General features: G+C 37.0%; 1 protein-coding gene across 1 annotated transcript in view; it reads right to left on the reverse strand.

Moving 5' to 3' along the window:
* The window catches only part of epha5 (EPH receptor A5), a 106,259-nt gene that overhangs the window by 47,843 nt on the left and 42,536 nt on the right, over nt 1–15,880 (reverse strand). Inside the window, exons 4-5 of the mRNA XM_079804515.1 lie at nt 635–790; nt 218–553 (exon numbers count right to left, since the gene is read on the reverse strand). Of these exons, the coding sequence (XP_079660641.1) occupies nt 218–553; nt 635–790 (492 nt within the window). The remainder of the gene's footprint in view (nt 1–217; nt 554–634; nt 791–15,880) is intronic.

Raw genomic sequence — 15,880 nt, forward strand, 5'->3', positions numbered from 1 at the left:
AGTTGCCCTTTGTCCACTTTGCCAACATTAGATGTTTTGCGATTGAGGATCAAATAAATCCATTCTCTACACTGTTTCCAGCTGAATATTTTGTTTTACTCTTATATGTCACATATCACAAGTTAAATGAATTGCAAATGCTGTTTTAAGCTCTTGCAGACAGTATTGTCATGTTAACATGTAATGAGAACAATTCCAGAGGGACGAATCTACTCACCCGCTTGGTTGGTGGTGACATTGAGCGAGACATACTGGCGCAAAGGGGCAGTTAGTTCTGACACCCCATTCACAGCCTCCACCTCAAAGGTGTAGTTGGTGTGAGCCAGGAGATCCACAACCATGACAGAGGTGTTTCTCAGACCCGTCCGCTGGGGGAGGTATCGCACATGGCTTCCACACGGCTCGTAGTGGCCTGAATCTGTGCTGATCTTACTGCACAGGATATTGTATCTAACATCTTTCCGGCCACCTGTCTCTTCTGGGGCGGTCCACTCCAAGAAGACGCTGGTCTCGTTCACGTTGGAGATGGCGTTTCGTGGGGCGGAAGGGGGCTCTGCCAGATGATATAGTGTCATGACTAAATTACAAACACAAAAAATTGCACAAAGGCACACATAACGGAAGTGGAACTTACTTGTGCAGGCCATATTGGTGGGGTCCGATTCGGTTCTGTAGTATCCCTGCTCACACTGACAGGATGTGGAAGCCTCCACCTTGGTGAAACTTCTGGGAGGACATTTACTGCAGCTTTTGGTCTGAAGAGCTGATCGGTAAAAGCCCGGCTTACAGACTGTAGAGATATCAAGCACAAAACAGAGGTGATTACATTACTAATGTGATCGATCAGCGCCTTTGTACAGCTTGTTCAGGGCTGATGAGAAAATTTTGTCATTAAAGTCAAACATTCAACAACTTCAATTAGAAGAGCAGGTACTTATTTCAATAGAGAGCTGATGCTTTGAACACACTTAATAAGTTATCACTTGATCACTTAATAACATTATTTTAACGTGTTAAGGATCTGGAATTAATCAAATGAAACGTTGACAGCCCTAGTATAAATCTTCAAACATTCACTTATGAAACTCCACACTTTTCACAGAAACATGCTCAGAAAGCATTAAACCACAATTTACAATATCACACCGACAAGTGGGACAAATGGAATCAGTATACCTGGGTTTTGCAACTACTTAAATGCTTCTCGATTCAGGACAGGTGCTTATGCACAGCAGACACCCTGTCAGCGCAAAATGCATTTAGATAATGTATTGCCATGGAGAGAGAGAGATAGATTATCAATGGCCTCGGCAGTCCAAAGTGCACACAAAGACATTAATTAAAGCCTCCCTGGTGTGCATTAAGAGGCAGACAGCAGAGGTGCGCTGTGAATTCAACCCAACTCTAAGCCACAGCGAGAACAAGCTAATGTACAATAATATGATATATATCCTTCAGCTTTTAACTACTATTAATGGGCCATTTTCAACACTTCTATAGTATTTTATGCTTTTCCCTGAAGTCCACTTAAGGCGTATATGCACCAAAAACAGTTTGTGAGATTTTCTTAAATTTCAATATGAAATCAAAATGGAGCCAAAATTTTCTTTTTTAATACGCATTCCATCACAAGCCAATCCGCTTCGAAGGTATAAAATCATGACTTCTTTGTTTTGAAAATGTGACAGATTACTGAAGTAAATAAGTTGCAAATTAGATTTATTTTAAAACTTCGGTATGGGGAACAATTCTCACTTTTAACTAGTTGCTTATTAGCTTGCATATTGTCTGTTTATTAGTACTTATAAAGCACATATTAATGCTTTATTCTGCATGACCATATTCTACACCGCTAAATCCTACCCAATACCAAAACTTAAATTATATAAAGACTACCTTACTAACTATTAATAAGCCGTAAATTAGGAGCTTACTGAGGCAAACGTCGTAGTTAATAGTGAATATGTTTTCCCCATACTAAATTGTAACCAAAACTTATATTTAAATAAGCTATTTTATGATTGTCTAAATTAATACTTGAGTCATTCAAGATGGGCAAAGTAAGTCTACAGTAAATCATAAAAATGTTTTTCAATAAATGTGTCCTATAAAAATCTGCCAACCACTATTTAAGGCCACTAGAATGACAAATTAGTGCTGTCAATCGATAAAAAAAAAATGTAAAATTTTTTTTGTGTGATTAATCACGAATAAAAACACATAAATTTTTTTATATTTTATAATGTTCACAGTTAATCACATTTATATTTATTGACCCTTTATATTGATAACCTGTAACTGCTGTGCAAGTATTTTTTGCTGAAATGACTAAAAATATACAGGTACAGTCAATGTCTTGTCAAAAAGGAAAGATATAAAAGATATAAAGTAATTTGTATTTTGGGATGGTATGATATTCTGTAGCCAAATTGTCCCTGTTTATCATTGATCAATTCCGATTCATCTGTTGCCAAATCACCTGATCTCTGTAAAATGGTCTCAACACTTTTTTTCTTCTGGATGACTTGCATATCCATCGTTTTAGTGCCAATTCAATGGCCTCCAGACAAGATTTGCTCAACTGTAGCCGCCTGTCTGAGGCCGTAAATAGATCATCTTTGCCCCATTGACAGCATTTAGACGAGACTACCCTTGCATGAGCTAAACGGATTACTTGTTTTAGGTTAGTATGGTGAAAAATTGTGTTCCACAGAGAAAAAAAAATATGACACAGGTTTGGAATGAAATGAGTGAGCAAACTTTAATTTTTAGGAGACCTATCTCTTTAAAATCACATCTTATTTCCCTATAGTTCTTTTAGAGCTGTGCTAACTAGAACTGACTACGTGTCCACCAAAGCCCAGCTGAAAACGCTAGGCACTCTGCTGAAAACGCCTAGCTGTGAGCGCTTGGGAGCATTTTGGCAGCAGAGCGTTCTTCTTTTTTTTTTCAGTTGGGACACTTCGCTTGCTATGATACAGATTATCCGCGGAAGTGTTACTAGTGTCTCATTTCACAGATAGTTGGTTTCTGTATGTTTTCTATATAAAAATGCAGATACAATGTAAAGTATTTGCTCTAGCTCTTGTTTTAAATTATTTTGTTACGCTATTATGCTTGTTGTTGTCATCTGTTGACGTTGTACAAGCAGAATGTGGCAGTTGGTCGGTGTTGTATTTGTCCCACCCCTCCTCCACTGTGATTGAACGGCTGGGTAAAAAAATGACAGTGATGAGTTGAGTTCTTCAACCTTCTTCGGGTGACCGGTAAAAAACGACAAACGCTCAGCGCTTGAGTGTGAAATAGATGCTAAGTGCATTGCTACGCTCATGCCATTTTAAAAACACAAGCACTCCCATTGAAAACAATTGGAAAAATACGCCAGCCGCATGAAAAAAAAACGCTTTGGTGGACACACGGCCTAAATTACAAACAGTTCTTAGTGACTTTGCAATTACTATTAACCGTTAGATGCATAAATCGGGTCTTTAGCGACCCGAGACATCATTCACTCCCCTCCTCCTCATTCATTTTTTAAAGTTAGACATCAACCTTCTTAGTATTCCTCAATCAATCCATTTTAAACAATATAACAAGAAAAAAAACAAAAAAATTATAATTGAATGCCTGTTTTTCCGCTAGTTTTTTGTCAAAATTGTGTGGGGTCGCTAACGACCCGAGGCGTGTTAGATTGTACGCATTTTTTATCTGCACAATAATAAATAAATCTATAATGACGAAATTAGTGCAAATCACCTGTTTCCAATGTCTGATACACAATGATGAAGTGACGTTTCACTCATATTTACCTCAGACAGAAAACGAAACTATATATATATATATATATATATATATATATATATATATATATATATATATATATATATATATATATATATATATATATATATATATATATATATATATATATATATATATATATATATATATATATATATATATATATATATATATATATATATATATATATATAATGAGTTTTGAGGATATGCGTGAGATCGCGAATATGATCCAGATGCAGAATGTACTGGGAAATGAGCTCTGACGAGGACAGTGATGATGGTATAAAACATCTGCTCAAACTGAACCCTTCCAAGCTCCAAAAGGTAACGAAATGTGTTTTATTTTATTCTTCTGTAATTGTTACTCAAATATCGGGAGTTTTATATATTATCGCGACAGGTATAGATCTACCCATGTTAGATATAGATCCGGGTCGCTAAAGACCTGAATATGTAAGAATGTTTGGCAAAACAGTCCTGCATTTACGGGTTAAAGGGATACTTCACCCAAAAATGAAAATTAGCCCATGATTTACTCACCCTCAAGTCATCCTAAGTGTATATGACATTCTTCTTTCAGATGAATACAATCAGTTATATGAAAAAATGTCCTGGCTGCATCTATCCATCATAAAAGTGCTCCACACTGCACGGGGGTCAATAAAGGTCTTCTGAAGCGAAGTGATGCATTTGTGTGAGAAAAATATCCATATTTAGAACTTTACAAACTGTAATCTCTCACTTCGGCTAGTCGTATGTGCGTTCACGAGAGACTGGCGTTCCAGCGTAGGACGCTCCGGTGAGAATATGCTAGCTCTCGCAAGAAACCAAGTTTTGTTTTGCTCTATCCTCTGCGCTACACTACGCCTGCGTCCTACAAGCACTTTTATGATGGATAGATGCACTTGTATGGACTTCAAAACAGAAACAGCCATTCACTGCCATTATAAAGCTTGGAAGAGCATGGACATTTTTTATATTACTCTGATTGTATTTGTCTGAAAGAAGAATGTCATATACACCTAGGATGACTTGAGGGTGAGTAAATAATGGGCTAGTTTTCATTTTTGGGTGAACTATCCCTTTAACTTGCATCCTGCTGGTGTAACCGGTCCTACTCAATCTGCTCCAAGTGGGATGCGAACCGGTATCTCTGGAGTTGGCGGTGGGCACGCAAACAAGGATGCTAAAGACCGCAGTCTTTGGTAGGTAAGCAAATCAGCATATTAGAATGATTTCTGAAGGATCATGTGACACTGAAGACTGGCGTATTGATGCTAAGGAATTACATTCAGCCTGTCGATTCAGCTACTTCATTTAAACATTTCGTCATCTGACCGTGATCCATTTAGAAGAGATGGCAAGTTGACAGATATAGATCACAACATGGTAAAATGCATTTTTCCACACTTCACTCAACTCCACGCTGCATAATCCCCACAAATGTCATGCAGCATTATGATATAAAAGCCTGTGTTAATGGAAACGAAACAAGCTTTGATTAAATAAAGGATTGGTGCTGGGCTGCACTAATGGAGCTTGTAGGAACCTTTGATTGCATTACACTCTCGTCCAACGGCCACACATGTCTTTATTAAATGAACAGCTTAGGCGACAAGATTATTCAACAGTTTATCTACATAATGAAGTCACAAGACAAGAATATATCTGTTCTGACATGCTGGGCTCGAACCAGCACAGAACTGATATTTAAAAATATTTCATGAAATTGTTTCATGAGGCGTGCAGATGCTTCCTTGAAGATTAGAAAAAAAAATGTATTCTGTTTACAAAAGTGCTTCAAGCAATAATCCAACAGCACCATAAGGAAGGATTTGGTAGTGTTATTTTATGTATTTATTTATTTCCCAAAGACCTTTTTCCCTTTGCAAACCTTGCTTTTCAGTCACTGACTGATTTACCTAGACAGAATCTTGTTCTCTTGTCATGCAACATTAGACCAGGAAATACAATATTAAAATCTTCCATCACACAGGCTTTTTTTTTTTTTTGCTGATTCCATTCTACTTATTGATTTAGCATAGACGTCTAGCACTAAAAGCATTTTGATGTCTTTGTATTGATTTGTAAACTGAACATATAATCATATTTTTATCACACCATGACTTTATTGATTTGTTTTGAGCATTTATGAGCCTGTTAACAATAGTGAAAGAATAACAAAGCAGAAATGAAAACATCCCTAGACGTTACTCAGGATAATAGAAAGATTATAAGGTTGATGATTTAACATCAGAATTAAAAGAATGAAACTGGGTCATAACTAGGCATCAGTTTTCACACAGTTTTCTATTAAGATAAGCAGAATAATAATTTAATTTACTATTAATGTTGATGAATGATGAGATCTTCTGATATGACCCAAATATCTTTGAGAATTGATTCTTAGCACACATTTTTAGCCAACAAGCACCTGTGAAAACACATACGTTGGTGAACCTATCATATTGAGGACACTCCATAATGGTATTAATGGGATAGTTCACCCATAAACAAAATGTGTATGTTTATCTGCTTACCCCCAGGGCATCCAAGATGTAGGTGTCTTTGTTTCTTCAGTAGAACACAAATGAAGATTTTAAACTCCAACCGTTGCAGCGTGATAGTCGTATAATGCATGTCAATGGGGATATTTTAGAGTATGAGAGCAATGAGAGTAAAAACACATAGACATACAAATCCTTTTTAAACCATGCGGCTCGTGGCAACACATTGATGTCTTAAGACACGAAACGATCGGTTTCTGCGAGAAACCGAACAGTATTTATGTTCTTTTTTTACCTCTTATCAGACGAATGTCATCTAGTATTCCCAGCGCCATAACTTCCGGCGAATAAGGTCAAAATACTAACGCGATCAAAGATATATATACGTAGATGCCTCATTCGACCGGTCCATGCAGGCACTAATGAGGAATCTATGTATATATCTATGATCGCGCCGGTATTTTGCATGTATTTTGACCTTATTCGCCGGAAGTGATGGTGCGGGGACGGCTGATGGATATATGGAAATTGGATAAATATGGATATTTTTCTTACACAAACGCATCGATTCGCATCGAAAAACTCCAGATGCAGTTTTTATGGACTTCAAAAACAGAGCAACTATTACTGCTATTATTAATGCTTGAATTAGCCAGAACATTTTTAATATAACTCAGATTTTATTCGTCTGAAAGAAGAATGTCATATACACCTCGGATGACTTGAGGGAGAGTAAATCATGGGCTAATTTTCATTTTTGGGTGAACTATCCCTTTAATATTTTATATACTTTACAAACTGTATATTATATTCCCCTAAACTAACCCAACTCTTAAACCTACCATCACAGAAAACTTTCTGTATTTTTACATTTTTAATAAAACATTGTTTAGTATGTTTGTTAAGCCATTTTAATTACGATGACTCAGGAAATGTCCTCATAAACCACAATTACATTGTAATACCAGTGTAATAATGATGTCATTATGCAAATGTATGCCCTCATAAATAATATACACATACACTCACACTCACACTTACACACACACACACACACACACACACACACGCACGCACACACACACCTCTGAAAGTCAGCCGCCCTGTTTATCACCTCTCAATGGCTCAGTCTTTTGTGAAACCTGCTCACAAGCTCGATTCATCACTGTCACCAGGCTCTTTCAATTCTGACACACACACACACGCACACACACACACGCTCTTATCGCTCTTCAGCTGGGTGGTAACTCAATCATCACCTCCGTGTCTCTCCAACACAAGAGAGTGAAAGATGTCACAGCAAATCTGTGTTTTACCTTTGAAACTAGAAAAATGGCTTCATTGTTGTCATTCCTTCACTGGGCTGACCTTGGGCTGACTGTTTTAACCAAGTAATTTGCATGAACACAGAATATGCAACTCACTCTCATGGCAGTCATAACTGTTTTACGAATTGGTGGATATTTCATATGAGTTCATAAAAGGGCTTTTCAAACTTGAAATAGTTAACCCTGGGTCATTCTAAACCCCAGGTAAACAGAATCCTGGGTTATCTTGCTTCATGTTTCACACTGCTCATAATTTACCTGGGGTTAACAATTAATCCTGGGTATTCATAAGCTGACGTTTCACATTGTACATTCGTAAACCTTGGGTTAACGTTCTTATTTGCACAGTTGCGGTGCCAGTGTCATTGATTGGATAAACGCAGCTCACAACCTGTTTACATAAAAGCTCTAGCATTGTGCATCCTCGTATTGCCGACTGTACTATCGAGGTTAAACTTTATGGACATTTTGAACTATAAAGTTAAGAAAGAAGTATTTTCTTCATTCAAATTGTCACGTTTTCAGTCAGCATTTGACAATGTTCTTCTCAAATGCTGAATTTACTGTTTATATACAATGTGCAGTGTTTCCGTGAATATCCAAAGTACACTTACACGAGTATGTGATTGTTTCTCTTTTGCTAAGCGTCTAGATGTAACATTCTAACACAGCTCCATTTCACACTGTACAAAGTTGGTACCGCAATGTGGGGGTAACAGTACAAAAGCTGTTCATAACCCTGGGTTAAAAGTTGGTGCTAACCCTGTATCTAAATTACAAGTGTGAAATGCCTTTACCCATTGTTAAAAGCGGTATTTAGAATGACGACAACCCGGGGTTAAGCGCAGTGTGAAAAGCCCCAAAGGGCCCTATTTTAATGATCTAAACGCGCTTGATCTAAAGCACACGGCGCAGGTGTACATGTCCGAATCAACTTTTGCTAGTGTAACGATGGGAAAAATGGTCGTCGCGTTGACGCATAGTCTAAAAGGGCTGTCCCAATTCTTTTAATGAGTAAAGGGTGTGTTTTGGGTGTAACGTGCAATAAACCAATCAGAGTCTCATCTCCCATTCCCTTTAAAAGCCAGTTGCGCTTGCGACATGGCGGGATGCTATTTACATGGTCGAATTTGCGAGCGGAAAGGCTGAACACTTCTCCAGAGAGGAATCCTTTTATTTTTAATATTTAAAAATGTTTGTGATGCTGCGTGTCCCTGTGTGTGTAAAAAGCAAAGTGTCTGCGCGTTGTGCACCCGCCTATAGGTGCATATTACTAACACACTCTTTAAATAACACAAAAAACTTTAGGCCAGGTGGTTTCAGTTGGTCAATGGCGCAGTTTATTCCAGTTGCCTCAAAATAGCAATGTGCCAACACTGCTCCTGAACACATCTTGTTTTCAGACCAGCATGCACATGAGCGCACAAATGGGTGCAAATGCATTTGCTATTAAACAACGTGGTGCAGCCAGGACGTGAAAATGAGAATTGCGTCGGGCTGATCTAGCTAAAACACTTGTGTCGTGCCTGGCGTCGCATTGCGCCGGGTGTATGATAAGGCCCAAAGTCTCATGCCCAGCTTACTTTTTTTCCCCAGACAATCATACATTTTCATACAAATTCATATGAAAACTCCACCTTTTTTTGTACAATCTGCTTACGCCCAGCTTACATTTTTTTTCTGAAAATCATACATTTTCATACAAATTCATATGAAAACTTCACCTTGTAAAACAGTAAAATTTTCCTGTGAGATTAGGCTGGAATATGACACAATCACAGCGAATAATAACATTTAATGTTAAATAAACAGTTATGTGGAATTTATAACCAATGAGATTGTTGTTGGTGGAGCTACACTTTTTGTAATGCACATTCCTCTTATTGAGCATTATTCCTCAGTGCATACTTTAAAAAAAAATTGATATATAACCCTCAATGTGTACAGAAAAAAATACCAGATCAAGCTGACTGAGATCCACTTCATTACATCATTCCTATACAGCTGCTAACCACCTCACAACATTCACATTACCCAGAATTCTACAACATTGCACCACATCTAACCCAAACAACCACCCACCAAACAATGACAGATGCTAAATATTATCTCACAACCCGTCCAAGCAAAACGGAGGCCATGAAATTTCTAAATCACTCCAGTGCACTTTGGCCTTGCCGCGTCTCAAATGCGATTTGATTTCAGCATGCTTGACTGCAGCGTCTCATTGATGATGCAGGGATGATCACTGCTCACAGTGGCAGGGAGTCTATCCAAAGTCGAAATGCTTTGCGCAAAAGGCTAATGGGTAATTAATATGCAGCAAACAGTGGTGCGCCTGGCAATTAACGAGTCGGCAAGGATCTCCGTTTGAGTGCCTTTAAAAGATAGACATTTTGAGACAAGAAGTGTTGATAAGGCTTTATATTTACCAGAGGATTTTTTTTTCTTTGATAGCAGACGTCCTATAATTGAAACCATGATGCTCACTATAAGATGCAAGGCAGAGTAGGTTAACGAAAGCTAATTGGTTGGAGAAGATTACGATGAAAGCGTTTGATAAATGCCCTGACAAATAGATTTGATGCTAATTAGAACAGGAAGTTGAGTGTTTGACATGCATATAAGGGCAAATTGAGCTAAATGTTGTCTGTTGCTTAATTGTATGCACTCAATTATTCTTTTCATAACACAACAAAACTACTCCTGTGAAAAAGAAGTACACTTTAGCATACTTTGGTAACACTTTATGGTAACACTTTATTTTACAGTGTCCTTGTTACATATGTTACATGTACTTAATACATAATAATAACAGTAAACAACGCATAATTACATGCAACTAACCCTCAACCAAACCCTAATCTAACCTTATAGTAAGTGTTGTTGTTAATTAATATTACTCAGTACTTAAATATATAATGACACTGTAACAATGGCACCTTAAACTAAAGTGTAACCCATACTTTAAAAAGAGCCTTATTACAGTACAAAGTGCAAACTACATGTAATGCATTCAGAAACTTAATTATACTATAGTTTAAATATATAAGTGCAATTAGCTGAACTTTAGAATGATTTTGAACACTTATGTGGGTATTAAGTATGTCTTTATATGGTTTGTAATTTCATAATTACTTCTAATGTTATCAAAATAAGTGTACTTCTGTAAAGCACTAAACTCAATGTTTAAAAGTGTACTTTAAAGTAAAACTTTTAATTTGACACTTTTTAAAATTGCACTGAATTGTCACAGAAGTGTTATCTTTTAAGTATACTTAAGTTTCCTGCATCATTAATAATAAATTGCATGTATAATATTAATGTACAAATAATGTTAAATTACAGTTTTTTTAATGCTTTTAAGATGAGGTACACTACAAGTACCCCTTTTTCACAAAGATAAATTACATAGTGGATGTGTAACTTAAAAATTGATTCAATGTAAATGTGTGTGATAAAGACTAGGCAATAATAAGACAATAAATATGCCGGATTCAGACTACACAATATTTGTCTCTGTTATGTTATGTCACTGTGTCAAATTATGCGATTTTGACTCCTAATTTATTGCTGTGTTGTGGAAAAGAAACATGTCAGACTACACATTGCTTCCTGACCAATCATCACTAGCCGTCTTTAACGACATGCGTGATGTCATCAAGAAGGCAGAACTAGCAACTGACTTTTGGAAACAAGAGTGTAAACAAATATTGGCTACTGAAGCGGCGCGTTAGCTTAATGCTAATTCCAGTACTCTCAGAGTTTCTAATGCCCCTCCACTATCGTTCGCCATCTTTTTTCACTCTGTCATGGTAGTCACTTGAGGAAACATCATAAAGGCAGGAGTATTATTGCTATACTGTAGCTTCAGAAACCTTCTCTCCATTGCATAATTCCACCTAGCAGCACCAATAGTATCGTCTCTCTTTCGTTTAGTCATGTTTGAAAGCTGTGTATGGAAGAGCTTCTGTGCTCCTATTGATGGAGGACCAAAAAAAATGAAGCACGCTAGTCTTTCTGTCAGGACGATGTGAAGCGTCACAGTCTGTTGTCGTCCACTATGACACATTAAACGAGAGCGTCCCGACAAATTATCGTTTACGAATCCCCACGTCAAACAGATTGTGTCAAAATTGTGTAATCTGAACCCAGAATTAGATAATAAATACATTTATCATAGGTTATTATAAAAAAAACTAACACATGAATGAATAAATCTTATAAATCTCTTTATTTTTGGTGAATCAAAGACTTGAAATGGAAAGCTCAGTTTAAATCAATCTAAAAACTCACTCACAAAATTGATCAGAACAGTTATTGACAAGTTGGAATGTGAGCCAGAATCACTAAATTCCTTAATCTGTGAAATATTATTAAGAACAGGCGGGGGACAAAATCTATCAAACAAAAAACCAATGAGAAAACATAAACTTGCTTTTCCAAGAATGCATTTTAAAACAGAAACAGACCGCAAAGATGGCTATTGAGATTGCTATTGACTTTCACCAATAAACATCCTTTTCCTATGTTTAACGTCCTTTGAATAAACACAACTTTAAACGAATACATTCAAATGCCAATATGCAAACATGTGATTGGCAGCGTCTAGTGTTGGTCTTTGTGCTCGGCTATTGTTGACGCCAAACTTGTGTATTTTTCCTCAATGCTCTGTTTGAATATGGGGCGGATTGAAGTTGATTTATAGCATAGCAAATCCGCTATCTAAATTCCATTATGTCAATGACATCTAGTTGGACGTCTGCTAATACCCACAGCATGTCATCTCTAGCTGATGCCCGGTATAGGCAGGCCTGAAAACGCATCAAAATTGTTATTGTTGGGTTTTGTCATTCATTGTGAAACATGAAAAGCGTTTAGAAGGGATGTAATGCTAGACTATTTACAGCACACACACAAAAAAAAATGACATTGTGAATAATCAATTATATTTTCTTCATATTTGGTGTAAACTAAGTGGAAACGGTGCAAATTTAAGTGCAAGTCCTGTCATTATCTACGCAAAATTATACACTGTAAAGGGTTAATGCTGCATTATATTAAACTCAGACATCCAGAATTTACAGCTTCATATTGACAAAATGACAACAAAGAAACAGCACTTGATGTTAGACTTCCAAATTAGAAACTGTGGAAATCTCAGGTTTCACAGAGAAATGGGTGTTAGAAGTCACACAACACTGTGGTTTAGTTAATGATAAACTGTTTAAGCAAATAACACACATTAATTGAAGTCAAAGTTACTGCATTTAAATGACATTATAACTTGGCTCAGCAGACATTTGCAAGGTAAATTATCTTGTTTGCTAATTTTATACCTGATAAACAAAATGGCAATGCTAGCTTTTGTTCCAATGTCTTCTGAAAGTGGGTATAAGTAGGAATATTACAAATCTGAGTCAAATGAAATGCAGCATAAGATTATGTAAATTGACATAGTTAATTATCAATTTACACAATGTTTTTTTGGGGGATTTTAACAAAACAGAAAGATGAAAACATGAAATATCCAGTCAAAGCCAAAATTTCAATGTTTTACCAGCATTTGATTGATTTGGTGGGCTTTCGATTTAGGTTTTCATCTTTCTGTTTTGATAAAACCCCCCAAAAAAACATTTTTAAAAGCAGTGATTAGCATTTCCCAACTGTAACGTGCTGCTTGTAAAAAGGAATGAAGGAATTGTGTGCAGGTGTTCACAGGGAATTTAATAGGTACACAAATTGAACATAATTATACATAATTGGAACATTTATGTAATTTTATCTAATTCACTTATTCTCAATTGGTGGTTGCCACCCCAAAATAATGGATCACAGGTCTATTCTGATGAAGGACAGCAGGAAAAAGCAATGCTAAATATACATAATAAAGTGCAACTAATTATACAATATAATCAAGCACTGTTAGACCTATCAACTTTGAAAAGGGAAAAGAAAATGCTTTCCTTTGTTCTTTTTTGGCATTGGGACAAACATCATTTGTTACGTGGTATTATAGCTAACACTTATACTACAGTTTTTGGTGCTGTATTTATTCCATGCATAATCTAAATCATATGCCTGGTGTTTAAGCATTAGCAAAATTGTAAATGTCATGTCATATTAACAATTAGGCATACTGCATGAAAATAGGGCATATACATCGATCAGGCATAACATTGTCTTGGTCCCCCTTTTGCTTCCAAAACAGCCCTGACCCATCGAGGCATGGACTCCACTAGACCACTGAGGGTGTGCCACCTTCTCCCATTGCTCAGTGGTCCAGTTCTGATGCTCATGTGCCCACTGTTGGCGCTTTCGGAGGTGGACAGGGTGGACCAGCATGGGCACCCTGGCTGGTCTGCGGCTATGCATCCCCATGATACGCAACAAACTGCGATGCACTGTGTATTCTGACACCTTTCTATCAGAACCAGCATTAACTTCTTGAGCAATTTGAGCTACAGTAGCTCTTACAGTACAGTTACAGTAGAGCTACAGTAACAGTAGCTGTCTGTCTGATCGGAATACACGGGACAGCCTTTGCTCCCAATGTGCATCAACGACCACCAGTTATTCACCACTGTTCCTTCCTTGGACCACTTTTGATAGATACCGTCCACTGCAGACCGGGAACACCCCACAAGAGCTGCAGTTTTGGAGATGCTCTGACCCAGTCGTCTAGCCATAACATTTTCGGCCCTTGCTAAACTCCTCAAAATCCTTACGCTTTCCCATTTTTCCTGCTTCTAACACATCAACTTTGAGGACAAAATGTTCACTTGCTGCCTAATATATCCCACCCGCTAACAGTGGCGTGATGAAGAGATAATCGGTGTTATTCAAGTAAAATATGGTCTCACTTTATATAAGGTGTATTGAACTACTATGCACTTACATAATACTAATACTTTTTAGCTCCAATGTACTTATTGTGTTCATATTGTACACTTTTTCTGTTATTGAGGTGGTATATGGGTAAGATTAGGACAGTTTTGGTGGTATGGTTAGGTTTAACAGTTTAATTATAGATGTCATGCAGATGTAATTACATGCCTGCAAATGTTTAAATATTAAGTACAATGTAATAACATGCATGTACACAATAAATGCATTGTATCAATTTATTCATTTAAATGTAGGTACATAGTAGTTAAAGACACTTATAAAAGTAAGTCCCAAAACAAGTTAATAAAATACCTATACATCTATGAACAGAATATAATAATAATAACCAAAGAAAACTAGATTATGATGTTATTGAAAAAAATTATGAACAAAAGTCATTGAAACATTTATGTAAACAGCAAAACAGCAAAAGCTTCTTAGTGTGTCTGAATAAGGCAAAACCTCCGCTCGATTTGCATTTGACTGCACCTCCAAAATAACCTCCAAAGACCTTGCATTTCTTTAGTGTCAATGCAGACCTAGTTTGCTCAAAAACAACACTTCAGTGTGCTCAGATCAGTGTTCACCCACACATAATCACATCAGTAACAACACATAACTGCCATCCACAAATAATACAAATCAAGCCATGCGCATTTTAGACACGTCTGACCTATAAAGCTCTATGTGAAACTCGATGTCGACTCACATTGACAATGTGAAGTAACTGTAGGATTAGGAAGGTATAAACCTCACATGGTGTGCAGGAGGAAATGCTGAATTAAAAACAACCTGGTGCGGCTTCACACACAGCAGCGAGTGTTGATGGCTCTAGCTGTGTCATTTTTCACTCGTGTGTGTGAAGCTGGCCTTCTTTTGCCAGCAGGGCCCACAGACGGGATGAGAAGAAGACTCTCTGGATAAAGCTGTCATTTTCTGACTCTCAAGAAAATCCGACGTACCACTTTCAGAGCAACAATTTCTGCACTGCAGTCTTCACCAGTGGGTGAAATCACAGGTATAACGGCTTACAAATGAGCCCATAAAAAACCCTATTAAATCCTCATACTGATGGCACGGGAAAATGTAGTCAATCACTATAAAATCACCATCCTACTAAAGTAGCAAGCCTTTTATGAACAGTGCGTTCAAATAAATCAATCACTAATTTGGTTTCTTTTCTTGTATGATATTGCATGCCACAAAAGATTGTGAAATTGTCAGTTGATATGACAAATATCAAGAATAATTCAGCCAAAATAGAAAATTCTGTTATGATTTACTCTCCCTGATGTCATTATAAACCCGTATGACTTTCTTTCTTCCATGGAACACAAAATATGTTCATTCTGTT

Source organism: Gobio gobio (genome assembly GCF_949357685.1).
Source record: "Gobio gobio genome assembly, chromosome: 22".
Lineage (NCBI taxonomy): Eukaryota > Metazoa > Chordata > Actinopteri > Cypriniformes > Gobionidae > Gobio > Gobio gobio.